Source organism: Schistocerca piceifrons, chromosome 3 (assembly GCF_021461385.2).
Source record: "Schistocerca piceifrons isolate TAMUIC-IGC-003096 chromosome 3, iqSchPice1.1, whole genome shotgun sequence".
In the NCBI taxonomy this organism is placed as follows: domain Eukaryota; kingdom Metazoa; phylum Arthropoda; class Insecta; order Orthoptera; family Acrididae; genus Schistocerca; species Schistocerca piceifrons.
Window position 1 is genome coordinate 852584035 of NC_060140.1, and position 27389 is coordinate 852611423.

A 27389-nucleotide genomic window follows, 5' to 3' on the forward strand; every position below is an offset into this window, starting at 1 on the left:
GAGCTTCTCTTTCATTATTTCTCTCAACAACTCATTTGATACTCTTATCTATTCTAGTAAGTGATATCCTATTTGTCTGAAATTTTATATCACAGGCCTGTACAGTGCTAACTGTGTTTTCTTCATTACACACATTTCCGATGGAGCATAACATGCTTGATATAACATTTGCTTGCTTTTTAGTGGTACATCCTTGATCCATATCTGGTTTATTGTAGCATTTTGTGGCAACTGTCCTACATGAATTTTTTAAGAGGCATTGCAATTCAAAGCCGTTGGTCCTAAGAATTTGTCGTGTAAAATTCTGCCAGTGAATCTGGGTGAACTGCAGAGTAGTATGCAGTTAAATGTGTGTAATTAGTCAGTATGTGTGTGATGTAGTTGTTACATACACTCCAGATAGACTGCTCAATATGGGCATTGAGAAATGTGTATGGAGTATGAACTGTGTATTGCTGCCATTTGTCTGTGTAAGTCTGACTTCCAAAGTTTTTGTGAATGTACTCATCTTTCTTGACGTCAGTATGAAGCTTAATATATAACAGCTGCTCATTGTCGACCGAGAACAGTAACAATAAATATGCACAGCTTGAATATCCACTTTGAAGATGATGTGTACAGTTATTTAAAAGTTCACTTAGAACATCCAACAATCACCAATGGGACTTGGGAAGAAAGGGAAGTCTTGGAGGCACCATTCTGACAGGACAGTAATCTTAAAATCTATAGGTTGAGTAAAAAATACCATAATTGTTTCAACTTGTGTGAGAGGTGAACATAAAGTTTTGACTATCACCATGAAAATAAAAGAAGGTTCCATAATTAAGCTTTTGTTTGTTGGCAGGAAGTACCTGAAATCCCATTACACACCGAAAGCCCTACTCCACAGTACCGCAGCACATTGTTAGAGCAGCCAAAAAAAGTGGGAGCACAATGACAGACTGGAGGTAGGCTGTGTCATTTTGTTTTGGCTGCTCTAGTGGCGCGCTGTGGTACTGTGGAGTGGGGCTTTTGTAGTGTAATGGGACTGCCAACAAACAAAAGGTTAATTATGGAGCCCTCTTTTATTTTTATCATGACAGTCAAACCTTTATGGCAGTTCCTTGCATCAAACTAAAGTGTTATCACCATGTAAAATTGCTTTGAATCCTTGTTCCTTGTAACTGTGCTGGCCTTCTGTGTGCAATGCAGTTCTAATCCCTGAAACACAAGAAGATTGCTTCACAGATTGGTGTATAATTCAGACAACAATTTATCTTATAAGGTTAGTTCAGAGTAGTGGGATCGACTTTTTGAAATCATCCATACAGTGATGTAGTTCAAGGTCTCAGCATAAAACCTTGCAGCCGTTCACCCTGGTGGGCCTTCATCTGCAAGTAATTGATGAAAAAATTCAGAATTTTGTGTGACGTTCTACAGCTTGAAAGTAGAAATATTAAACAGAATGGTTGCATAGTATTGTGAAGGTACTCCATTCTCATTAGGTGCTTTGAAATTCTTTGCCTTTAAATCTTTATCAAAATGATCTTGATCATTACTGTCATTCAGTTAATTGGTTAACATTATTTTTTTTTAGTTGTATTCATTTAATGCATAATTTTAATCACCGTGTTAAGTTTATCAGTTGCTCTTGTATTTTTCTTTGTATCCTCCACTTAGAATTATTTTGCTTGTGAATTTAATTATTTATTTATTTGTCATAGTATTTAAACTTTTGAAAATGCCAATTTATTGGTTAAAAAACAAAAGATAAGGTAATCTATCTATATGACTGTGCAATGATGTCAAACATGTATTTTTTTTGTTATAAAGACATTCATTTATTTTGGATGGTTATTATCATACTAACAGTTAAAACACAAATTCTTATTACACTATGGACAAAATAATGCAGATGGAGATATAAATGAAAGAAGAGGTTATAAGTAAAATGAAATTCAAGAAAAATGAGAAATAGAAATAATTAATGTAGCAACATGGATGAAAACATAGGCTGATAAAATGGAAGTAACTAAACTGAAGTTAATACGCAAAAATAATTAAAAACACATGAACACGAAAACCAAGCAGAAAAAATTTCAGGAAAAAAGAGAACAATGAAAAAGTTAATACAATGATTAATATGATGTGACGAAGGAACAGAAATAAAAAAGTTACATTTAAACCAGTTAACTGAATAAAAGAAATGGTCAAGCCCATTTTGATAAAGATTTAAAAATAAAAATTTCAAAGTATCTAATGAAATTTGAACCCACAACCTTTTGCATGTGAGGACTGTACCTTAACCATTATGCTCTGCAACTAGTCTGTATAATTACTTTTTTAAAGTTTCAGAGCACCTTGCGAACTTCTGAAAATTTTTGTTTATTATTCACAAAAGAGGGCGCACTGAGGATGAATGGCTATAGGGTGTGATAATGGGACTTTAACCTACATCACTGTATAGTTGGTTTCAAAAAGTCAATCCTGCTGCAGGGGATGTCTCTCTTGTTAGGAGGCTCTGTTATGAGTGGTAAAATACCAGTGGTTAGAAGTGTCAGAGCAGCATCTTGTTTACACTAGGAAGGACATAAGTACAAAGAATTGTTATTTGATAATTTTTGGCAACTGCCAGAAATTTTTTTTTCCACCCAGTTATACAAGATGTCCCAGGAGAAATGGTCAATATTCAGCCTTATGACAGGAAGAATCATTTGAGGCAAAAAAGTCTAGTAAACATAGGCTCTAAAATGCATACTTTAAAGAGCTATGAGCACTGCTTCATCTTCAGTACTGTGAAACAAATCTCTACTACTGCAAATTCTTTGCTTTCCATAATTTGAGACGTGGTGGTATGGACTAAAACAACAATGCTCTAAAATGCATAATCGCTACTGAACAAGTGCTCATAGCTGTTAAGGTATACATTTTAGAACACACGTTTACTGGACATTTTTCCTTAGAATAACTATTCATGTCATATCCCTAAACATTGACCACTCCTTGTCAGACACACTGTATTTCAGTCACTGTGAAATGGGAGCTATTCATTCTGCATCAGAATATTTAAGGACAGAGGAATAAAATTAGAGAGCTACTTATTTCTGCTGGTGTAAGAAAAATACATCACATTTATTAATAATAAAGCCTTTACTTTATTTGAAAGCTGTTTTCCTCCAAAAGGAACCCAGACTTAGACCCAAATCTACAAAAAAGCCAGGGATTGCTGAAGGAATATAGGTATGTTGTAAGACAAGAAGGAAACTGCCACTCAGAGTTCTGAAGTTGATGCTACAGCTTATTATAAGACAGAACGCAAAATATTAAAGATGGTAATACAGACATCATAGCAAATGCATTATAAGAAAAATGATAGTCACATCAGCTAACAAAATCAAGACAATATGAGATTAAGTGAAGGAGGAGATGTGGAAGAAGTGATTAGGAGCAGAAGATAGCTTCAAGAGTAAACAATAAAAAATTGTTCAAATGGCTCTGAGCACTTTGGGACTTAACGTCTAAGGTCATCAGTTCCCTAGAACTTAGAACTAGTTAAACTTAACTAACCTAAGGACATCACGCACATCCATGACCGAGGCAGGATTCTAACCTGCGACCGTAGCGGTCGCGCGGTTCCAGACTGTAGCGCCTAGAACCGCTCGGCCACCCAAGCCGGCAGTAAACAATAACATTGATGCTGTGGTATAAAACATTTTAACAAGCATTTCATAACTGCTACTGAAAATGTGGAGTTAAGTTCAGTAGATTCCACCAAGGAATATGCCAGACCAGCCATTATTGATAACTTCAGTAATAAGAATACGACCCACACTACACCAGAAAAATAATGTCCACCATAAAATTGAAACTTTTAGTGGTTATGATAAAACATCACCACAGTTAATTAAAGAATTCTCCTCCGCATGTGGTAATGCACACTGGTGTGCATATTTAAGGCCAAAAGTAAATTTTGCATGATGTGTCACAACCAAGTAAAATAGCTCGACAAAACTTTGAACGTACATAGAAAGAACTGCTGAAGTACAGTACAGAAAGTAACTGAAAGAAATGTGCAATAAGACAAACAAATGGCATTTTTGTTCAAAGGCATTAATTACATTGAAGTCATGTGATTTCTGATGTGCCTCTTGACACTGCAAAATGTCCAAAATGTCATGGCACTTATTATGGATGGATAGACGGCAGTGCGTGCTCTGCTATGTGCTCCCATGCTGGCCACGAGATAGGTAAGTAGTTACTGTGGTAGGGTGTTCCATTCCTTCAACACACCATTAACAACTGCTGGATGGTCATTGATGCTTGTGGACACACTGCAATGTGTCTCCCCAATGTATCCCATAGTGCTTGATGGTATTTAAATTTGGGGGGTGGGGGGTGGCAGACGAGTCCATTCACTGACTATGAATATCCTCTCATTCCAAGAGCTCCTAAAAATGTATTCTGGATCGAATGCTCACATGAAAAGATGCACATGGGGAAGGAGTACAATGTTACAGAAATGTTGATGGAATGAGTGTACCACTTTGAGATCAGTACTACCATGGAACATTATGACTCCCTGCACCATACCACATGGATCACCAAAATGATCATATTCCACTATGTTCCTGGGTGCCTTATGTATCCCCACCTCTTGCCATATGAGTGTACATCCAGAATCATTACTCAGACTCAATCTGCTCTCATCTGAAAAGAGCACATGACCCTACTCCTCGCTGGTCCACTCCCTGCACCATCACAAATGTTGCAGTGGATGTCGGCAGAACACAATGAACTGGTCATCGGGCAAAGAGATCACCCCATGCAGCCACCATGTCACTGTGAAACATGAGATTGCATGCCTGTTAAATGTGGTTGCAACTACAACTGCTGTTTGATGTGAGTCCTTTCTTTCCTGTTGCATACTGCAGCGGTCATCTGCTGCTGTAGTTGACCATGCTCAACCAACTCCTCTCCGTCGGGTGGCAGTGCTTGTGATTCAGAACACTCCCCATGAACATGAAACAGTGCTGTGAGCAGCACCAAACTCGTGGGTTACATTCATCATACTTCATTCGTCTTCCAGTTTCCTGATGATTGTACCCAATGTGAAGTCATGCAAATGTTGTCTCTGGACCATGTTGTAATGAATACCATCACAGTGCCCTGTACTTGCTCGGTGATTGATATTCACAGGCTTTTCCGACTCCTAGTTCGTGTTTCAGGGCCAGCCCCACTTGGTGCTATAGTCACACTGACCTCACGTCATGCGATGTCCAACATTCTGGGAGACATCTGGCAATATGCTCCTGCACTTTCTTTTATATCCACTGAGTTGTTAATATGTTATGTTACCTCGACCTCGAGTGTTGCAAAGCTGTATATTACGTTATTTGTGTAGCTAGTCATTTATCACCGGAACATTTCCCAATTGGCTAAAATTTCCAGAAATTAATTTTCTGTGTAAGAATACGGACAAAGAATTACTGCAAACTACTGTCCAATTTCGGCTTTGCCAGAATTCTCAAAAATTTTACAAAAGGTAATAGAGTAGGGACTTCTTAACCATCTTACTATAAATAATATATTGTCAAAGTCACAGCTCAGATTTCTAAACAGTTCTGAAACTAAGAAGACTATTAACACAAACAGCAATAATGTGCTTAATTTGGTAGACAATAAACTGGAGGCTGCTAGCATATTCTATGACCTGTCAAAGGCATTTGACTGTGTAAATCACAAGTAAATTACTTAAGGAATAAAGGTAATAACTCAGTGTATAGTTGATGTGCTGAGTTGTTAGACACATTTACACCACTGAGAACTTTGCTAGCTTTTGGGTGAATCCTCCTCCAGAGCTACAGAGTTCACATGCAAACTGTAGGGCTGCATTGTCCCGAATGACTACAGTGTGCCTGCTTTGCATGCCGACTGGAGTGAGGGGTCATGTCGGGTTGAGCGGGTGAGGGAAGAAAGGAGATGGGGAGTGAGAGGGAGGGTTGGGGAAGCAGGGCTGTCAGTTGGGAAGGAGAGGGCAGGAGTGGCACACAATAGGAATGTGACTCTAGTGAGCTAGTTATTGTCCCAGGCAGGGAAGCTGTGCACGACATACAGTGAAATGGAGGAATGGATCGGGAGGTGGATATAGGACAGAGGAAGAAGATGACTACAGAGAAGAGAGTGTGGCTGTGCGGCGAGTGTACCTAGAGTCACAGGTCAGTCAGTGGTGGAGGTGGTTTCAGAGCTGGAGCTAGTGGAGAGATGAGGCCACAGTCCTCCTGTTTGTGGCCACAGTTTGTGGGGACTGGTGTTTAGTGGTCTTGCCCGTATAAGAAACTCTGCAGAAATTATAGCAGAATCAGTAAATGATGTGACTGCTTTCACAGGTGCACTGTTTCTGATATGGAGGAAAAGCTGTGATGGAATTTGACTAGGATATACTGATTGGGTACGTAAGGCAGATTTTGCACCTGGCTCTTCCACAAGGATATGGCTCATATTGCAAGAGGTTGGAAGAAGGTGTGCCATTTGTTTGATATTTTCTAAATTGATTGGGCAGTGGAATACCACTTTGGAAAAGGTGAAATTATGGCCAGATATTCCTCATTTGCTTACCTTGTTCTGAGCTGGGGTGATATAGAGTATTGAGAGGGTGCCCCTTTCAAGGTGGTTTGTAGGAATGGTTGCAGTGTTAGGGTAGCATGCGCATATGCATGGGAGATCTGTTGGTGCATTGGGTTTGGGGGGTTGTCACCTGTCTCTGTGAAGGCCTTAGTAACATCTTTTCTGTACTGGACAAGGGATTGCACTTCACTACAGATGTGCCACTGCCTGGTGGCCAGACTGTATGGAAGAAACTTTTTAGTGTGAAAGGAATGACAGCTATGAAAATGGAGGAACTATTGACAGTGAACTTGATATAGACACTAGTTTTTATGGAGCCACCAGAGAGGTTGAGGAAAGTGGAAAGCTGAGCTGAGGAGGAGGACCAACTGAGGGCAAAACGAGAGATGGTGTTGAGGCTGTGGGAGAATTATTGTGCATTTTGGTCCTGGATCTAGAGCATGATGATATCACTGTGAACATGATGCTGAAAAAAAGTTAGGATCTTAGATGGCAATGAAAGCCATGCGGATGCCTGCAGTTGTACTGTGGATTTGTTTGTATATCTTCATTTTTATATTAATTAAAGAGCTTTTCCAACTCTTATTCCCTTTGGACAATACAAGCAATCTACTCCAAAACACTTAGGCATGCTTAAGCCCATTACTTGCACCTTCCTTAGTCAGTGAAATTTATCACATCAAACAACTAAGACTTAAAGAGGTGCAAAACTTGAAGCATAAATGCCACACTTAAATGGTGCCATGAAGCAAGCCATTGAACAATCTCTAGAGCTTGGACAAATCACGGTTACGGTGCAAGAGAAATCCTCCCTCAGGTGCCTAGGTTCTCGAACAATGTTAATAGAGGTACAACTGAGATAAGCTAAGCCAGAAGTCTTATTACCAGAGAATCCTCCTCAAAGCTCAGAAAAGGCTGGAACCCTGCCTTAAAATTAATGAAAGGACAGAGGCAAGGCCACACAAGAAAATCATCTTGGAACAAAACACCTGGGGGACAGCTGCTGACTGGTGGATTGGATGTCGTACAGAACACCTTGGACAGTCTAGGAGCACATGGAAACTGATAGTGACTGCAAAAAAGAAAAGGGAGGGAATAATCAGCAAATATAAAGAGCACACAAATGAGCACAGGTTGATGACAGTGATTGATATTGAAATATTGTGACAAAAGATATGAGAAACCAGTGATGTGCTTGAAACTACATCATGAATCAGCAGTGACAGAAAAACAATATCTTACATCACAGAACTATGTGGCGAGAAACTGTATGCTTGTTGCTCATGCTGTCAACCTCAGATGCAAATGTCACTTCAGTCTTCACACAACTCAGCTGCAGCTAAGAGGGACGAACACCAAGAAAGCTTAGCAAAGGTAATGGAAAGGATCCAGGACACCCACAGGTAGCTAAACAAGGACACCCACAGGTAGCTAAACACTAATGTCCAAAGACTTCTACCTCGTCATCATTTATTTCAGTCATCCATGATTCTGAGAATCAGAAATGGCTCGAGCATGCCTAGGCAGAATCATTGGAAGAGAAAGCATCAGTTCATAAAAATTTGAGCCTGTGGGCAGAAAGCTACAGTAAGAGGTCAGTATCTCTGAGAAACAGATTGACAAGTTGATGGTGCAACTACCGGGCAGAAGTTAAACTTTACAGCAACACCTAAACAGTCAATGACTGTGACATGGCTTTCAAAATGATGGAGCACAGCAATCGGCAGTCCCTTCCTTTCACATTTTATTAGAGCAAATCTAGATTTCGGCTAGTAACTAGCCATTATTTCAGAGTTTTAAAACCTGTCCTAGTATGTCAGTCCTCCGGTGTTCAGGCTCCTGTCACAGTTCCTTCAAGACTCAAGCAAGAGTCTTGAATGAACTGTAACACAAGCCTGAACAACAGGGGACTGATATACTAGGACATGTGTTAAGACTCTGAAATAATGTACTGATAATGGCTAGTTACCAACCGAAATCTAGATTCTTTTATAAAGCCTGAAAGGGAAGGACAGCTGATGGCTGTTATCCATCATTTGTAAAGACATGGAGGAACCTTAGGAAGAAATTCACTCTCCCAAGGAAAATATAATTGTATGTGGTGACTTCAATATTGATATCTAAAAATCCAATAAATTCAAAGATGATGATATAAATTTATTACAATCATTCAACATAAGCTCAACTGTAGCTTAACCTACTCAAGAAACTACAACCTCTGCTTCTATCATTGACCAGAATTTGATAAAAACGTGCAGATTTGCCCATAACATACAAGCGGTAAACACAGGTTCTAATGATCACTATGCTTAAATTCTTACAATGAATGCTTTAGGAAACCCAAAACTCAATGGAATAAGTTGTACTGTAAGGAATTTCGATTAAAAAACTGTGAAATACTTTTGTGTCCTCCTGAAGGATGAAAATTGGAATGATATATGCAACTGTAATGATACCAATGAAAAATATGATAAGTTTATGACCCTGTTTAATTATTTTTTAAATAGATTTTCTGAAGAAAAAAACAACATTGAACTCTATTCAAAAAAACAAATAGGTGGATTACGAAAGGGGTAAGGATAACATGTCAAAATAAGAGGAGGTAGTGAGTATGAGTACACCAAGAAAAATACTAATCCTGATTTTACTACCTATTTCAAAAGATATAAACAAATACTAAGACAAGTTATTTCAAAAGGAAAAAAATACTGAAAAATAACAAAATAATGTTTCATTCCAATAATAAAACCAAAGTAACCTAGCTGATGATAAAATTATGCATAATTCCAAGAATAAAACCAAAGTAACCAGGCAAATTATAAGAAGAGAAATGAATGCAAAGTCAGTTAACCACAGTAATATGGAGCTAATTATGAATAACAATAAGCTAACTGAACCCAGACAAGTGGCTAGTGCTTTCAACCACCATTTCTCAAACATAGCACAGCAGTTGACAAATAGCCAGACAGTAAGAGAGTACAGTCAGATCAAAAAATTCATGCAAATACAATATTCATATATTCAGTGACAGCTGAAGAAGTGTCAAAATCATTGAAAGATTGCCCAATAAATCGTCTGTGGGTGCTGATGAGATACCAGGTACTGCCATCAAAGCTAGTGCAACTGTTATTGTGGAACCACTAGCAGATACAATAAATTCATCGTTTGAGACTGGTGGATTTCTCAATATAGTAAAACTGCGAAAATAACACATCTGTTTAAGAAGGGTGCAAAATGTGAAATTTCTAATTATAGATCAATTTCGTCAGCAATCTTTGCCTTTTTAAATGCAAAAAATTCTCTGATACTCTGGAATATTTCTTGACATTAATGAAGCCTTTGATCTTATTGGTCATAAAATTCTCTTGCAGAAGTTAAGTATTACAGAATTAAGAGGCCAGTTGGAAAGGTGAGTCCAATCATATCTGCATTACAGAAATAAAATACAAAGACAGTGAAAAGCAAAAGAAAAAAATTCTAGTATTTGCAGTAATAAGCAAAACTCAAGTACGAAGTCTCATAACAGTCAGTGCTGGGACCTCTCTTATTTGTGCCATAAGTAAATGATTTGGCTGATAAAATACATGATGGGACCACAGGACACTACTGTTCTAACTAAAGGACACTGTGAGGAAATCTGCAAGAAAGCGCAACATTGCTTAAGGATAACTTAGCACAATGGTTCAAGACCAACAGGCTCATCATCAATTCTCAAAAAACTGAGGCAGTTAAATTTCAGATCATGCAAAACCACCATCCTGCAAATCCTGTTTCCACCATTTAAGGAAAAAATGTCAGTCATACAAAAACTTTAGGCATACATATTCAGGAGGATTTGAAATGAGTCATTCATCTTACCAATGTAAATAAAAAACTGAATACACTACTTTATGCTGCTAGAATTTTCACTCAAAGTACAGTACAGTGAAGAGACGTCTGCACTGTATTCTGCTTCAAGGAATAATGATGACCCGAATGTCTGACAGACAATAATGTCAACTATAATGATATTTTTGTAATGAAGTTCATTTGATCACTTAAACATTTGACTCAGTACAAGTCAGTCACTGTATGTCAAGAGAAGATTGAATTGTGCATTTATCTACAAGTAATTGGGCTATTCCTTTTATAGAGCTGCTAATGTACACTCCTGGAAATGGAAAAAAGAACACATTGACACCGGTGTGTCAGACCCACCATACTTGCTCCGGACACTGCGAGAGGGCTGTACAAGCAATGATCACACGCACGGCACAGCGGACACACCAGGAACCGCGGTGTTGGCCGTCGAATGGCGCTAGCTGCGCAGCATTTGTGCACCGCCGCCGTCAGTGTCAGCCAGTTTGCCGTGGCATACGGAGCTCCATCGCAGTCTTTAACACTGGTAGCATGCCACGACAGCGTGGACGTGAACCGTATGTGCAGTTGACGGACTTTGAGCGAGGGCGTATAGTTGGCATGCGGGAGGCCGGGTGGACGTACCGCCGAATTGCTCAACACGTGGGGCGTGAGGTCTCCACAGTACATCGATGTTGTCGCCAGTGGTCAGCGGAAGGTGCATGTGCCTGTCGACCTGGGACCAGACCGCAGCGACGCACGGATGCACGCCAAGACCGTAGGATCCTACGCAGTGCCGTAGGGGACCGCACCGCCACTTCCCAGCAAATTAGGGACACTGTTGCTCCTGGGGTATCGGCGAGGACCATTCGCAACCATCTCCATGAAGCTGGGCTACGGTCCCACACACCGTTAGGCCGTCTTCCGCTCACGCCCCAACATCGTGCAGCCCGCCTCCAGTGGTGTCGCGACAGGCGTGAATGGAGGGACGAATGGAGACGTGTCGTCTTCAGCGATGAGAGTCGCTTCTGCCTTGGTGCCAATGATGGTCGTATGCGTGTTTGGCGCCGTGCAGGTGAGCGCCACAATCAGGACTGCATACGACCGAGGCACACAGGGCCAACACCCAGCATCATGGTGTGGGGAGCGATCTCCTACACTGGCCGTACACCACTGGTGATCGTCGAGGGGACACTGAATAGTGCACGGTACATCCAAACCGTCATCGAACCCATCGTTCTACCATTCCTAGACCGGCAAGGGAACTTGCTGTTCCAACAGGACAATGCACGTCCGCATGTATCCCGTGCCACCCAACGTGCTCTAGAAGGTGTAAGTCAACTACCCTGGCCAGCAAGATCTCCAGATCTGTCCCCCATTGAGCATGTTTGGGACTGGATGAAGTGTCGTCTCACGCGGTCTGCACGTCCAGCACGAACGCTGGTCCAACTGAGGCGCCAGGTGGAAATGGCATGGCAAGCCGTTCCACAGGACTACATCCAGCATCTCTACGATCGTCTCCATGGGAGAATAGCAGCCTGCATTGCTGCGAAATGTGGATATACACTGTACTAGTGCCGACATTGTGCATGCTCTGTTGCATGTGTCTATGTGCCTGTGGTTCTGTCAGTGTGATCATGTGATGTATCTGACCCCAGGAATGTGTCAATAAAGTTTCCCCTTCCTGGGACAATGAATTCATGGTGTTCTTATTTCAATTTCCAGGAGTGTATAAATAACTAAGGAGTATCTGCCAGAGTCTGCTTTACTTTTACTGAAAGCAGAAATGTTTGACAGCTCTGGACTCTCACAGAAGATAGTCATGAGACGTGCCATTAAGTGACCAGGACATGGCCACCGAAACCCAACAGCTCTGGAGTTGAAAGTACAGCACCAGAGGCGCGAGCAGATTACGGCAGTGTTGTCCTTCTCGGGGATGGAGGTAATGCCATGGTCACCGTGCAACACCAGTATTATGTAGAGAAGATCCTCCAACTTCTTCTACATCTACAACTATACTCCGTGAAACCAGTTTTGAAGTGGGTGGTAGATGTCTCAGTAGTGAACGTGTTGATATTAACAGATAAAATATGATGATGATACTTGCTTGCAAACAAAATATAGTTCTGAACTCACCTGTGAACTTGTATCAGGTCAAGAGCCGTGAGACACTGTGGTCTTAGTTGATATAAAGTCTCCAATGCTGCCACATTCCCAGCCTGCACGGCACCATTCATGTATCCAAACCATGATACAGCAGCCTCTGTTCCAGCCCAGTACACTCTGTGAGCGAATGCATGTGGGAATTATTGACCAATACATACAGCAGCATTGCATATACAAGCAAGTCAAATAAAATAAACTGCTCATATAAAGTATAGCACACCTCCACATCTATGAATGTGTTTGAACTTAGATCAGAGGGAAAGAATAACTCTTATGCAACTAAGAAAACAACTTTATTATCAAATAAGGACAAAACAGTAATCAAAATAGTGGCAGTCTGTCCAAAAGGGCACAACTGTGAAGTCCAAGTCTGCTGCTTGCACTGTAACACTCGGATCCTCTTCGGCATGCTGTTCACCAGGCACTTCATACGTAGCTGCTCAAATCTGTCCCTCTCTCTGAACGTGGGCCTCATGAGCCATCCACTGTGTGACATACTGCAAGTTTCGGCTGGTCCCCAGCACAATCTGGCACTTTCATGTTAGCAGGTACTGCAGGCTATTCCATGTGGCTGATCCCTGTCTCCTGCAGGAAGTTGATCATGAGGTGGCCAGAGTGACTGTGCATTATCATTTCAGAAAATCAACACTTCACTGAAATGTCAACTGCAGTAGGGCTGAACAATTTATCAGAGATTCTCATGTCAATAACGCGCAGCCTTCAAATTACTCTCGATAGTGACGAGAGATGTGAGACATACCTGTGTGGCACTTATCCGAAACATGAGTAATGCTTCTCCAAGACAAACCTGTGAGACTGCATGCCTGGCGCACTCTTCTATGAAGATCGTCTGGTGTCTGACAAATGCTGCTCTTCACAGTGAAGAGAACCTGATGCTATCGATCCAGATTCGATTCCAGGTTTTCTAGTGCCCATCTTCTTTGTGCATCACTGTGTCAGTAGGCTGTACTGTTTATAATGGATTCTTACAGGACAACTGATTGAATGAAGATGGTTATGTACTGTCTGGGTTGACACAGCCCTCCCAGTGGCTTCTAAAAAGGCAGCACACAGTTCTGTAGCATTCACCTCAGGGTACCTACAAGCAATAATCTGTAGGTAGCAGTCGGCAGTGGGTGTTGTCGACTGTCGGTGACGACTACAAGTCAGATATTTGATTGTTCTCTGGTACAATAATTATTTGTATCTTTGATTTGCATAAGTCTTCCAGTTTTTATGAGGTAGTGAATTGCATTTTATTAATCTCATAAAGTATATAATCTAAATCATCAGATTCAGGTACAGTAAAACATGTCAAAAGTTTTTAGTGAAACTTCACCATAAACAGACAGCAACTCATGCTATTAACAGTATCTTAATAACAAGAGCAGCCATACGATAGTTTTTATGGGAAGGGGTGTCACAAGACCTGGGAGTATGGCGTATTTTTAATATAATGGCAATTTGTAAATAGCCATCAACAAGTTCCTCTTCCGACCCTGCTAAAAACCTACATAATACTGACTTTTAAATCGTTTTCAACTGACTACATTATTTTTTTTTCTTTCCTCAACATGTAGAGGGGAGGGGGAGATATAGGGTATCAAGTGAAATCTGTGTCTGGATTGAGGACTCCTTGGTAGGGCATATGCATCATGTTATCTGGAATGAAGGGTCAGATATAGAAGTAACGCTGGGTGTGCCCCAGGAAGTGTGCGGGGACCCTTGCTGTTTATGTTATGTATTAATGACTTTGCAGATAATGTTAATAGTTATCTCAGAATTTTTGTAGATGATGCAGTAATCTACAGTTCATTACTGTCTGAAAGAAGGTGCATTAACAGTCAGTCAGATCTTTTTAAGATTTATAGGTGGTGCCAAGATTGGCAACTTCTTTAAATGTTCGGAAATGTAGTTTATTGGTAGAATACTGGGGAAGTGCAATCAGCCTACAAAGGAGATTGCTTACAAATCACAAGTGCAACGTATCTATAATTTTGTGCAAATGTGTGGGATCTGTACCAAATAGGATTAACAGGCGATATTGAACATACGCAGAGAAGGGCAGTGCGAATGGTTACAGGTTTGTTGAATCTGTGGTAGAGTGTCACAGACATAATGAAGGAACTGAACTGAAAGACTCTTGAAGATAGACATAAACTATCCCAATAAAGACTACTTACAGAGTTTCAAGAACCAGCTGTAAATGATGATTCTAGGCACCTACTACAGCCTCCTATGAATTGTTCACGCAGGGATCATGAGGACAAGATTAGATTGATTACAGCACACACACAGGCACTCCAGCAGTCGTTCTGTCCATGTGCCATATTTGAATGGAATGGGTAGAAACACTAATAACTAATACAGTTTGATGTATCCTCTGCCATGCACTCCACTGTGGTTTGCACAGTACTGATGTAGAAGACTGAATGATGTGGACTGATCACTGAACACTGGTCAGATATGCTGATCTGTGTATGTCATCAGTCCTACGTGGAAGGGTACTCATACAGCCAAATGGTGTAAGGTGGAAGTAGCAAATCCAGGTTCAGATCTTGGTTTGGAACAGATTTTTGCTTGAAAGAAGTCATTTTTTGGTATGAATTTTTCTATTGAGGTCTTTGCCCTACCGAGGTTGAAGTTGAGTCTGAAAGTTAAGTTATCTGCTTGCATATAACAGGTCTAGGTGAAATCAAGTTAATTGTTGGATGTTTTTACTGGCCACCCAATTCTGCTGTGACATTCAAAGGTCTACGGTCAGTAGCGGTTAAATACCCAGATCATGCATTGCTAGTTGGAGGCATCTTTAACGTACCAAGTATAGAGTGGGATGTTTATGGATTCACTGCAGTGGGGATACAGACAGGCAGTCATGCGAAGTACTTTTGCATACATTTTCTGAAAACTATCTTGAGCAACTAGTTCAGCATTTCACACTCAATGGAAATGTCTGAGATCTTGTAGCTACAAATAGGCTGGACCTTATCGACAATGTCAGTATACAAATGAGGATTTGTGATTGTAATATCATTATAGCAACTATGGTTACAAAAGTTAATAAATCAGTTAAGAAGACTAGGAGAGTGTTTCTGCTAGAAAGAGCAGATCAGCAGTTGTAAGCATGTCACTTAGAAAGTGAACTGACATCACCTAGTTCCAGTAAGATGGGCATAGAGGAAATGTGGGCAAATTTTAAGCAGATTGTAAGTCATGGTTGGTAGGATTACCTTCTTAGTAAATGGATTAAGGATAGAAAAGACCCACCATGGTTTAATAATGGGATCTGAAAACTGCTGAAGAAGCAGAGGCTGTGGCACTCTTGGTTCAAAAGAGAAGTCACAAATGACAACAAGCAAAGGTTAGTAGAGATTCATGCAAGTGAAAAGATGTATGTGTCAATCGTGCAGCTGCTACAACCACCATATCTTAGCAAAAGAGCTGGCAGAGAACCCGAGAAAATTCTGGTCCTGTGTAAAATCAGTAAGTGGGTCTAAGTTTTGTTGACCAGTTTCGTGTGGCAGTTGAAGACAGCAAAATGAAAGCCAAAGTTTTAAATTTTACATTCAAGAAATCATTCCCACAGGAGAATCATACAAACATACTGTTGTTTGACAACTGAACAGACTCCCATATGGATGACATAGTAATAAGTATCCCTAGTGTAGAGAAACAACTGAAAGAATTGAAAACAGATAAGTCACAAGATCCGGATGGAATCCCAGTTCAGTTTTTCAAAGAATACTCTACAGCACAGGCATCTTACTTAGCTTGTATTTATCATGAATCTCTCACCTACCACAAAGTCCCAAGCGAATGGAAAAAGTGCAGGTGACTCTTGTGCATAAGAAGGGAAAGAGAGTGGCCTTGCAAAATTACGGACCAATAATATCTGTAACATCAGACTGCTGCAGAATCCTTGAACATTTCCTCAGTTTGAATATAATAAATTTTCTTGAGAGATTCTTATATCCACAAATCAGCATGGTTTTAGAAAGCATCGTTCTTGTGAAACTCAGCGTACACTTTTCTCACGTGCTATGCTGTGAACTACTGATGAAGAGCGACAGGCAGATTCCATATTTCTAGACTTCCAGAAAGCATTTGACACGGTATGTGATTGCAAGTTGTTAAAGAAGGTGCGAGGATATGGAATAGGCTGACAGATGTGTGAGTGGCTCGAAGACTTCTTAAGTAATGGAAACCAGTAGGTCGTCCTTGATAGCGAGTGTTCATCAGAGAGAAGGGTATCATCAGGAGTGCCCCAGGGAACTGTGATAGGACCTCTATTATTCCATATTTACATAAATGATTTGGTGGACAGGGTAGGCAGCAATCAGTAGTTGTTTGCTGATGATACTATGGTGTATGGTAAGGTGTTGAAGTTGAGCAACTGTAGGAGGATACGAGATGACTTAGACAAAATTTGCAGTTGTTGTGATGAATGGCTGCTAACACTTGTGAGGGTTCTCTCCTCCTTGATGTGATTTCTTACTCATTTCAGAGAGACCCCACCTTCCACCAGACTTCTCCTGTGAAATGACTACTAGTCTGTAGCAACAGGCACTGGTGAGTTCACAAACAAGTGTTTAGTATACCGATTACAAATTAGTTTAACTTCCAGTCAACAAGAACTTCTTACAACTAGTAATGTGAACAGACTCTCATTGCACTTCTGCATCAAATTCAGTTCTGTGTTATCTATAGGTATCCCTAGTTACCGTGTCCCATGATCACAGAACTTCGCCATGGATGGAGTTCCACGGCACACCGCACTGCTCTGCAGAACCTGAGCCCCTGCCTGATCTGATGTCATGAGCAGCCATTTGGCACTCCCAGCACATTTTCAACATAAATTACCACACCAATCCAAACATAACCTAATGTCCTTTTACATATAAATATTATTACTTAAACCTAGTTATTCACAATACAGTTTTTAGTGTTATATATATTTCTATAAACGCAAGTACACATGATCTCGCAGTCTCAATTCAGCAGTAAGGCTGCATATTACCAACTTTCAGTGACTACCATGCATATTTGTACTTTTACCCACTGAATGTGGAAAAATGTAAATTAATGTAGATGAGCAGGAAAAACAAACCCATAATATTCAGATACAGCATTGGTATTGGCCTGCTTGACACAGTCATGCTGTTTAAATATCTTGGCATAACATTGCAAAGCAATATGAAATGGAATGAAAATGCAAGGAGTGTGGTAGGAAAGATGAATGGTTGACTTCTGTTTATTGGCAGAATTCTAGAAAACTGTTGTTCATTCGTGACGGACACTGCATATAGAAGTCGAAGTCTGACATATTCTTGAGTACTGCTTTAGTGTTTGTGAGCCGTACCAGGCTGGATTAAAGGAAGACATCGAAAAAATTCAGAGGCGGGCTCGAACAACATGTATGTGGTACACAGATGCTTCGGGAACTCTAATGGAAATCCCTAGAGGGAAGGCATTCTTTCGGAGGAACACTATTGAGAACATTTAGAGAACTAGCATTTGAAGGTGAGTGCAGAGCGATTCTGTTGCCTTCAACATACATTGTGCTTAAGGACCACAAAGATAAGATAAGAGAAATTGGGTTCATACAGAGCATAAAGAAATTCTTTTTCCCCTCATTCTGTTTGCAAGTGGAACAGAAAAGGAAACAACTAGGGGTGGTATGGGGTACCCTCTACCATGCTCTGTAAGGTGGACTGCACAGTTTTTTTCCCCTATGTAGGTTGGTGTCAACAAAATATTTTCACGTTTGGAGATGAAAGTTGGTGATTGGAATTTTGTGAGAAGATTCCATCGCAACAGAAAACACCTTTCTTTTAATGGTGTCTGGCCCAAATCGTGTATCAATTCAGTGACACTTTCTCCCATATTTTGTGATAATACAAAACGTGGTGCTCTTCTTTGAACTTTTTCGATGTACTCTGTCAGTCCTATCTGGTAAGGATCCCACACCGTGCAGCAGTATTCTAAAAGATAATGGACAAGCTTAGTGTAGGCAGTCTCCTTAGTAGATCTGTTACATTTTCTAAGTGTCCTGCCAATAAAACACAGTCTTTGGTTAGCCCTCCCCACAACATTTTCTGTGTGTTCCTTCCAATTTAAGTTGTTTGTAATTATAATTCCTAGATATTTAGTTGAATTTACGGCCTTTATGTTTGACTGATTTAGTGTGTAACCAAAGTTTAATGGATTCCTTTTAGCACTTGTGGATGACTTCACACTTTTCATTATTTAGGGTCAACTGCCACTTTTTGCACCATTCAGATATCTTTTCTAAATCATTTTGCAGTTTGTTTTGAGCTTCTGATGACTTTATTAGTTGATAAACGACAGTGTCCTCTGCAAACAACCTAAGATGGCTGCTCAGATTGTCTCCCAAATCATTTATATAGATAAGGAACAGCAAAGGGCCTATAACACTACCTTGGGGAACGCCAGAAATCACTTCTGCTTTACTCAATGACTTTTCTTCAGTTACTACAAACTGTGACCTCTCTGACAGGAAGTCACAAATCCAGTCACATAACTGAGACGATTTCCATAAGCATGCAATTTCACTATAAGCCACTTGTGTGGTACAGTGTTAATAGCCTTCTGGAAATCCAGAAATACAGAACCGATCTGAAATCCCTTGTCAATAGCACTAAACACTTCATGCGAATAGAGAGCTAGTTGTGTTTCACAAGAACGATGTTTTCTAAACCCATACTGACTGTGTGTCAATAGACCATTTTCTTTGAGGTAATTCATAATGTTTGAACACAATATATATTCCAGAATCTGCTGCATATTGATGTTAATGATATTGGCCTGTAATTAAGTGGATTACTCCTACTACCTTTCATGAACATTGGTGTGACTTGTGCAACTTTCCAGTCTTTGGGTAAGGATCTTTCGTCGAGCGAACGGTTGTATATGATTGTCAAGTATGGAGCTACTGCATCAGCATACTCTGAAAGGAACTTAGTTGGTATACTGTCTGGACTTGCTTTTATTGAGTGATTTAGGTTGCTTTATTACGCCGAGGATATTTACTTCTACGTTACTCATGTTGGCAGTTGTTCTTGATTCAGATTCTGGAATATTTACTACTTCTTTTGTGAAGGCATTTTGGAGGGCTGTGTTTAGTAACTCTGCTTTGGCAGCACTGTCTTCAATAGTACCTCCATTCCTATCGCGCAGAGAAGGCATTGATTGTTTCTTGCTGCTAACATACTTCACAAACAACCAGAATCTCTTTCGATTTTCTGCTAGCTTTTGAGACAAAGTTTCATTATGGAAACTGTTATAAGCATCTTGCATTGAAGTTTGCACTAAATTTCGAGCTTCTGTAAAAGATCACCAATCTTGGGGATTTTGAATCTGTTTAAATTTGGCATGTTTGTTTTTTTGTTGCTGCAACAGTGTTCTGAGCCATTTTGTGTACCAGAGAGGATCAGCTCCTTTGTTTGTTAATTTATTTGGTATAAATCTCTCAATTTCTGCTGATATTATTTCTCTGAGTTAAAGCCACATCTAGTCTACACTTATATCATTAATTAGGAGGGAGTGGAGATTGTCTCTCAGGAAGGCAGCAAGTGAATTTTTATCTGCTTTTTTGAATAGGTATATTTTTCGTTTATTTTTGGAGGATTTGGGGGTTACAGTATTCAATCTCACTACGACAACCCTGTGTTCACTAATCCCTGTATCATTTTGATGCTCGTTATTAACTCCGGATTATTTGTTGCTAACAGGTCAAGTGTTTTTTCACAACCATTTACTACTCGTGTGGGCTCATGAACTAACTGCTTGAAATAATTTTCAGAGAATACATTTAGCACAATTTCAGATGATGTTTTATGCATACCTCCAGAATTAAATATGTATTTTCACCAACATATCGAGGCTAAATTAAAGTCACCACCAACTATAATTGTATGAGTTGGGTACGTGTTTGAAATCAAACTCAAGTTTTCTTTGAACCTTTCAGCAACTGTACCATCTGAATTGGGAGGTTGGTAAAAGTATTCAATTATTATTTTATTCCAGTTGCCAACAATGACCTTTCCCCGTACTAACTCACAGAAACTATTTACTTCAGTTTCTTGACAAGATAAACTATTTCTAACAGCAACAAACACGCCACCACCAACCATGTTTAGCCTATCCTTTCGGAGCACCATTAGGTTCTTCGCAAAAATTTTGGCTGAACTTATCTCCGGCTTTAGCCAGCTCTCAGTGCCTATAACGATTTGAGCATCAGTGTTTTCTATTAGCACTTGGAGCTCTTGTACTTTCCCAACACAGCTACGACAATTTACAACTGTTATACCGATGGTTCCTGTATCTACATTCTTCCTGTGTTCGGCGTGCACCCTTTGTGACTGAAGCCCTTCCCTTGTTCTCCTGAGACCCTCTAACCTAACAAACTGCCCAGTCCACGCCACACAGTCCCTGCTACCCATGTAGCCAGCTCCTGCATAGAGTGGACACCTGATCTATTCAGCGGGACCCAAAACCAAACCACCCTTTGGTGCAAGTCGAGGAATCTGCAGCCTACACGGTTGCAGAACCCTCTGAGCCTCTGATTCAGACCCTCCACTTGGCTGTGTACCAGAGGTCCGCAATTGGACCTGTCGACTGTTCTGCAAATGGTCAGCTCTGCTTTCATCTTGCAGGCAAGACTGGCAGCCTTTACCACTTTTGTTAGCCGCTCAAAATCGGAGAGAATCTCTTTTGATCCAAAGTGACACACATCATTGGTACCGACGCGAGCAACCACCTGTAGTTGGCTGCACCCTGTGCTCTTCATGGCATCCGGGAGGACCAGTTCAACATCTGGAATGACTCCACCCAGTATGCACACGGAGTGCACATTGGTTTTCTTTCCCTTCTTGGCAGCCATGTCCCCAAGGGGCCCCATAACATGCCTAACGTTGGAGCTCCCAACTGTAAAATGAATGCCTGACTGGGACTCAAACCTGGAATCTCCTGCTTACGAAGCAATCACATCAAGCACTGCGCCACCTGGGCACACAATGGCAAGGCAAGGAAATGTGTGTTGTTTTAATGGGTGTGGCCTGGATGTACAGAAAACCACTGTTAGATGTCATACAATCGTCTTCTCAGTTTTCAATCAGTCAGATGTAAGATGGCGTTCACTCATCAGAAGGTGTGCTGCAGTTTGCGAACAGTGAGTGGTGAGGGATTTCGGTCCAGTGTGCTTTTTGTCAGTGTTTTGGCACTGATCTGCCTGTACCCAAAAACATTCCTTATTGGTATAGCGTATTTCAAGAGACAGGAAGATGGTATGAAGGTAAGAGTTCAGGTCGGCAACCCACTTCTAATGACATGGTGGAAAGATCATTCTTTTTGAAACAACCTGTATTTCTGACTGGCTGTCACTGATATCATTTCATGTCTTTGGGTCATCATTGATTTCATTCTCCTCAACCCATTCATTTCATTTCATTGAATTTAATTTAAATGAATGACTAGATTCATTTATAATAATGGTCTTTTCAGTCTTTGTCTCCTCCCATGCCCCAAAGCATAATGTCATTTTGGATTCTGCTGTCTATCTTCAAGTACAACAATTTTAGTTTCACATTTCTGGCTTTCAATTTTTCTGTCTCTTCACGAAGGGTATCATACACCAAGCTCAACATGTGTATTAAAAATGGCAGGTCCAAGATGGAATAACAACAATATGAAAAATATAAATTGCTACTCACCACATAGAGAAGGCATTGAGTCGCAGACAGGCACAATGGAGAGACTGCTAAACATTTAGCTTTTGTACAAAAAAGTCCTTATGCAGAAACAGGAAACACAACACTCACTCAAGCGTGACACACACACACACACACACACACACACACGGTTACTGTCTGGGCCTCAGCTACAATAGAAAATTGCCATGTCTATGTGAGTCAGGCTTTTTTTGTGTGTGTGTGTGTGTGTGTGTGTGTGTGTGTGTGTGTGTGTGTGTGTGTGTGTCACGCTTGAGTGTTGTGTTTCCTGTTTCTGCAGGAGGACTTTTTTGTCCAAAAGCTAAAAGTTTAGCAGTCTTTCAATTGTGCCTGTGTGCGTCTCAATGCCTCCTCTATGTGGTGAGTAGCAATCTAGCCTTTGTATATTGTCAGTATGTATATTAGTTACCTCGCACATGAAAGGCACAATAAGGTACTGAATACTGTGATGTGCATGTGTCCTTCATATATAAAATAAGCTTTTGAATGTCCTGTGCCTCTGCACATGTTGGAAACACCACAATGCGTGACTGAGATTTACATGAGGCATGTACCTACCAAAATTTGTAGAGGGAGTATATGTCTCCGTTTCTGAACCCTACTGTAGAAAGGGTTGTGAATCTCCAGCCAATCCAAGGTTCACTCTTCTTATTAATCACAAATTACATTAGAGAGCGCACATATTTACATGCATATGTAAGAACTAGGTTCCTGTTGAGACTTCTAAACAATATTTTTTATTGCCTGATTCTGTAGGACAATTACTTTTTTAGCTTAACTGCATTGCTGTGGTATATTATGGAGTTGCACAACACTGGTGCTGGCAACCCCTCTCCAGATTAACACGAGAGAGAGAGAGAGAGAGAGAGAGAGAGAGAGAGAGAGAGAGAGAGGGGGCGGGGCAGGGTGGGGGGAGAGTGTTTTCTAGGTGCAAAGCAGGCAGATGTGAGTGTTTTTCATTGACTTACACACATTCTGTTACCAACTCAGTTTGTTATTCATCTGGATGTCTATAAATATTTTTTCTTGTTTGTTTCTGCCAAAATGCATTTGTTATAGCATGTATTGTTTTTCTGTAGAGAATCCATACTGAATCTGTTATTGATAGTTTATTTTCGGAAAATGGTTTAACATTCTCTTTTAAACTACCTTGTGAAAAAATAACTTTAATTTCACTTTTCACAACTCCCTAATAATACACAGTTATATTGCCAGTGCACTATTGTTTAACTTTTCATAAGCCTCACTAATAGTTTGCAGGCAAACCTCCACATACTGCTACAATAGTTTACTCTTGAACATACGAGCAGTAAAAACCTAACCACAAAGTTCACAGTTCTTGAAGAATAGCAAAGTACGTATGCAGCAGACACTGTCATTGGCTTTACACATGGCCTCATTATTTAACACTTATTCCACAGTTAAGTTGAAGCATTGTTGTTGCTCTAACCAACACAGGTTTCTCGTCTGAAGCTCATCCGTGAACTGACTGTCTCGTGAACAAAAATGAGGCCCTTATACATCATCACAATAATAAGTACTGAAACTACACATTGTTTGAAGTTAAATTTACAGAAATTACAATTAAAACTTAACTCATTAAATTAAGTGAATACATCGAAAAATGGATTCTTTTTAACAATTTCTTCTACTGCAAGAGTTAGGCCAAATTATTTGTTTAAATATGAAATTAACAAATATCATCATGAAAACAGTACTTTTGACAAAACTGTTCATTACTTTGGAATTAATTCAGGGCTGGTTATGCTAACATGTTTTTGAATAGAGCCATATAGATACTTTAAGATCACTAGTATTTCATCTTACGAATGTTTATAATTAGTACAGAATTTATATTTGTTTATACATCAACAATAGGATTTAAGTTATGAAAAAAATTACTGATTTCACCCTATAATGAAAGATACTAACTAGGAATAGTTGAAATAAATTAGAAGATCAATTCCATACCTAAAATTAAGCACAAAATTAGATCTGGTGTTACATTCTCTAAGGCTAAGGGCCAACTTTTCTCTTTTATGAAAATGCAATTATACTCAACTATGTTAATGGTAATTAATTTAAAAATGAAAAAATGAATTTTAAGTAGGCAGATGGCAAAACAAGAGAGGAAGAAAAAATATCTCAAATTCTACCAATCATTCCATCCATTTTGAGGATTGTTACTAAAAAATAATTAAGAAAGCCAGTGAAAAAATATAGACTTAGGAAAATGCAGAGCATTTTACCATCAGATACTGTAAGAAATAGGAAAGGAGACGGAAACAATATAAACAAAGAGTGTAGGACAGCACATGTAAATGAGGAAATAAAGGCATACATAACAATAGTCTGCTGTAATATGTTGCTTCCATAATTTCTCTTCATCTGCAATACTTCTTTCTCTATTGCTATAGATTTGTGAGTAAATTCTGGTTGGGGCTGTCACTGGTAGCAGTCATGTGAACATGAGGTGTGCTTGCTTGTGTGAATATGAGTGTTCTCTTTGCTGGAAAAGGGTTTGCCCAATAGCTATAATGAGTAACAGTCTTTTCGTTGTGCCTGTCTGCAACTCAATGGGTCATCTTTAAGGTAAGTAGCAATCTGTCCTTTTTCTAATAGTGTTAATATTCCAACCTGGAGTTTCCATGGTTTGAGTAAATTAAACTTTACACTGCTTCCACAGTGGAATAACCAACACACTGCCTGCAGTACAGAGGAATCAGGTCAAATTCCCTTGCTATCAGTGATTGTTCCTCAGAGGGAGGATCGGAATGGAGTGCACTCCAACTTATCGCTCATTCTGTTTTCCTACATACTGCATTCAAATGACGCCATATGGCAGATGAAGAATCAGCAGTCAGTCTTGCAGTTACTTGTTTTTTTCAACCCATTACAATACTAAATTTTTTTTCCTTTGACTTTCTATCCAATTTCCAAGGAAGTCACTTGATTAATGCAGATTTGCTATCAACTTTTGCAAGTGCCTATCAGCTAAGCTAAAACTCCAGAACTTCTATTAGAGTGACTTACTTATGTCATGTACCTGCTGTAAATCACAAATTGAAATGTAGCTTCCAGATATTTAGATAAATACCATTAAATAATACCTTATAAAGGGTTGCCTCATGAAATGTTTGCATGACATAACACCAGGAGTTAGGTATTGAATTGGGCATCCACCAATGTATAATTCTTCACACCAGTTTTTTTCTACATAATCGATAGGTCTTAAAGCTTCCTCTCCAAACAGTTTCAAAAGATGATGTAATACCAACTGCTTTCGTTTTTCAGCCTATAAAGAAAATTTTCATAAAACATTAATCTGTGGTATTAAGACAGTGTTACATATAATTTAGTTCTGACAACATGCACAGTTAAGGATTGAAAAAGCTCTCTAATTTTCCTCACTCAGCCATTTTTTTGTTTTTCCTCTCATTCATTCATCATGTTTGATAGATTTCATCAAGAAGAACCCTACCTTCAAGTATGTGGAAGAAGTCAATTTTCACAAAAGATACTGCTCCAGCAGTAAGCTGTCACTATAATTATTAAAGCTGTTCATACTTCTGGCACATAAATATAACCTAATAAATCAGAGAGGAAGCTACTACTATGATAAATTATGCTGCTTTTTCAATTACAATGTATAGACACTGTTTATCTCCTATTAGTAGCTTAATATTTACTTGATTGTGTAGGTATTTTTCAAAGAAAAGTCTATATGTGTAATACCACAGGCCTAGTTACACTTCACTGCTACTTGTTGCACTGCTTTACAGTGAACACAGCTATTTGCTATTTACCTAACACAGGAAGTGACAATTCTTGAATACAGATAATAAGAAGAACTGGCTCATTTGGAATGTCTCTTTAGTTTTCTTTTAATTTGGTCTTGATTTTAAGTATCAAGCTTCACGTTATAAGGGAACTGACTGAATACTAGAATATACAACTTAACTCTGAAACATGGAGGAGGAGGAAAAGTGTACATGAACATTATTTTTGTGTCTTGTCTTGTGGTTGTGCAAATCACATTTCAGCTGAATTTGTTTTTTTCTTTATCTGCAATAAGTAGCGTCATTGGGGAGTCTGGTGCATCGAATGGTACACCCCAGGTGTTACATGCTTCACCCACTGTCCCTGCTGTCGAGACATCTTCGTGGGTACCGGGTGCGGTTGGGCCATCCTCTCCCCAAGGGGAGTGGCAGAACCAGCAGCATTTGCGGCGCATGAGGCGGAGGGTCAATGTGGAGGCTGGCCGTGTCGCATCGCCCACTCTGCCTGTGAGTGAACATGTGGCTGCTCCTTCAGCAAGGTCCGAGCAGGCACATGGGGGGAGGGGTTTATTAGTGATTGGGAGCTCCAACGTTAGGCGGGTGATGGAGCCCCTTAGGAATATAGCGGAAAAGTCAGGGAACAAGGCCAGTGTTCACTCTGTCTGCTAGATGGGGGATCTCATCCGAGATGTCGAGGAGGCCCTGCCGGTGGCGATAGAGAGCACTGGGTGCACCAGACTGCAAATTGTTGCTCATGTCGGCACCAATGACTCCTGCCGTCTGGGTTCAGAGGTCATCCTCAGTTCATACAGGCGGTTAGTAGAGTTGGTGAAGGCAGAAAGCCTCGCTTGCGGGGTGGAATCTGAGCTAACTATTTGTAGTATCGTTCCCAGAAACAATCGTGGTCCTCTGGTTTCGAGCCAAGTGGAAGGCTTAAACCAGAGACTCAGATGATTCTGCGGAGATCTGGGGTGCAAATTCCTCGACCTCCGCTATCAGGTGGAGAAATGTAGGGTCCCCCAGAATAGGTCAGGTGTGCACTACATGCAAGAAGCGGCTAAAAGGGTAGCAGAGTATGTGTGAAGTGCAAATGTGGGTTTTTTAGGTTAGAGAATTCCCTCTCTAGGCCCAACAAGATGCCTCCTGAGATGTGGCAAGGTAGGAGTAGGCAAAATGCAACAGGGAATAACAATATTAATGTGCTAACAGTAAACTGCAGGAGCATCTATAGAAAGTTCCCAGAACTGCTCTCATT

The 27389-nt window shown here is 40.1% G+C and overlaps 1 protein-coding gene across 1 annotated transcript in view; it reads right to left on the bottom strand.

Annotated features, from left to right (window-relative positions):
- Positions 1–27389, bottom strand: part of LOC124789120 (probable flavin-containing monoamine oxidase A) — a 267938-nt gene that overhangs the window by 8798 nt on the left and 231751 nt on the right. The window contains exons 8-9 of the mRNA XM_047256409.1: positions 25466–25650; positions 12577–12723 (exon numbers count right to left, since the gene is read on the bottom strand). Coding sequence (XP_047112365.1) covers positions 12577–12723; positions 25466–25650 — 332 coding nt within the window. The remainder of the gene's footprint in view (positions 1–12576; positions 12724–25465; positions 25651–27389) is intronic.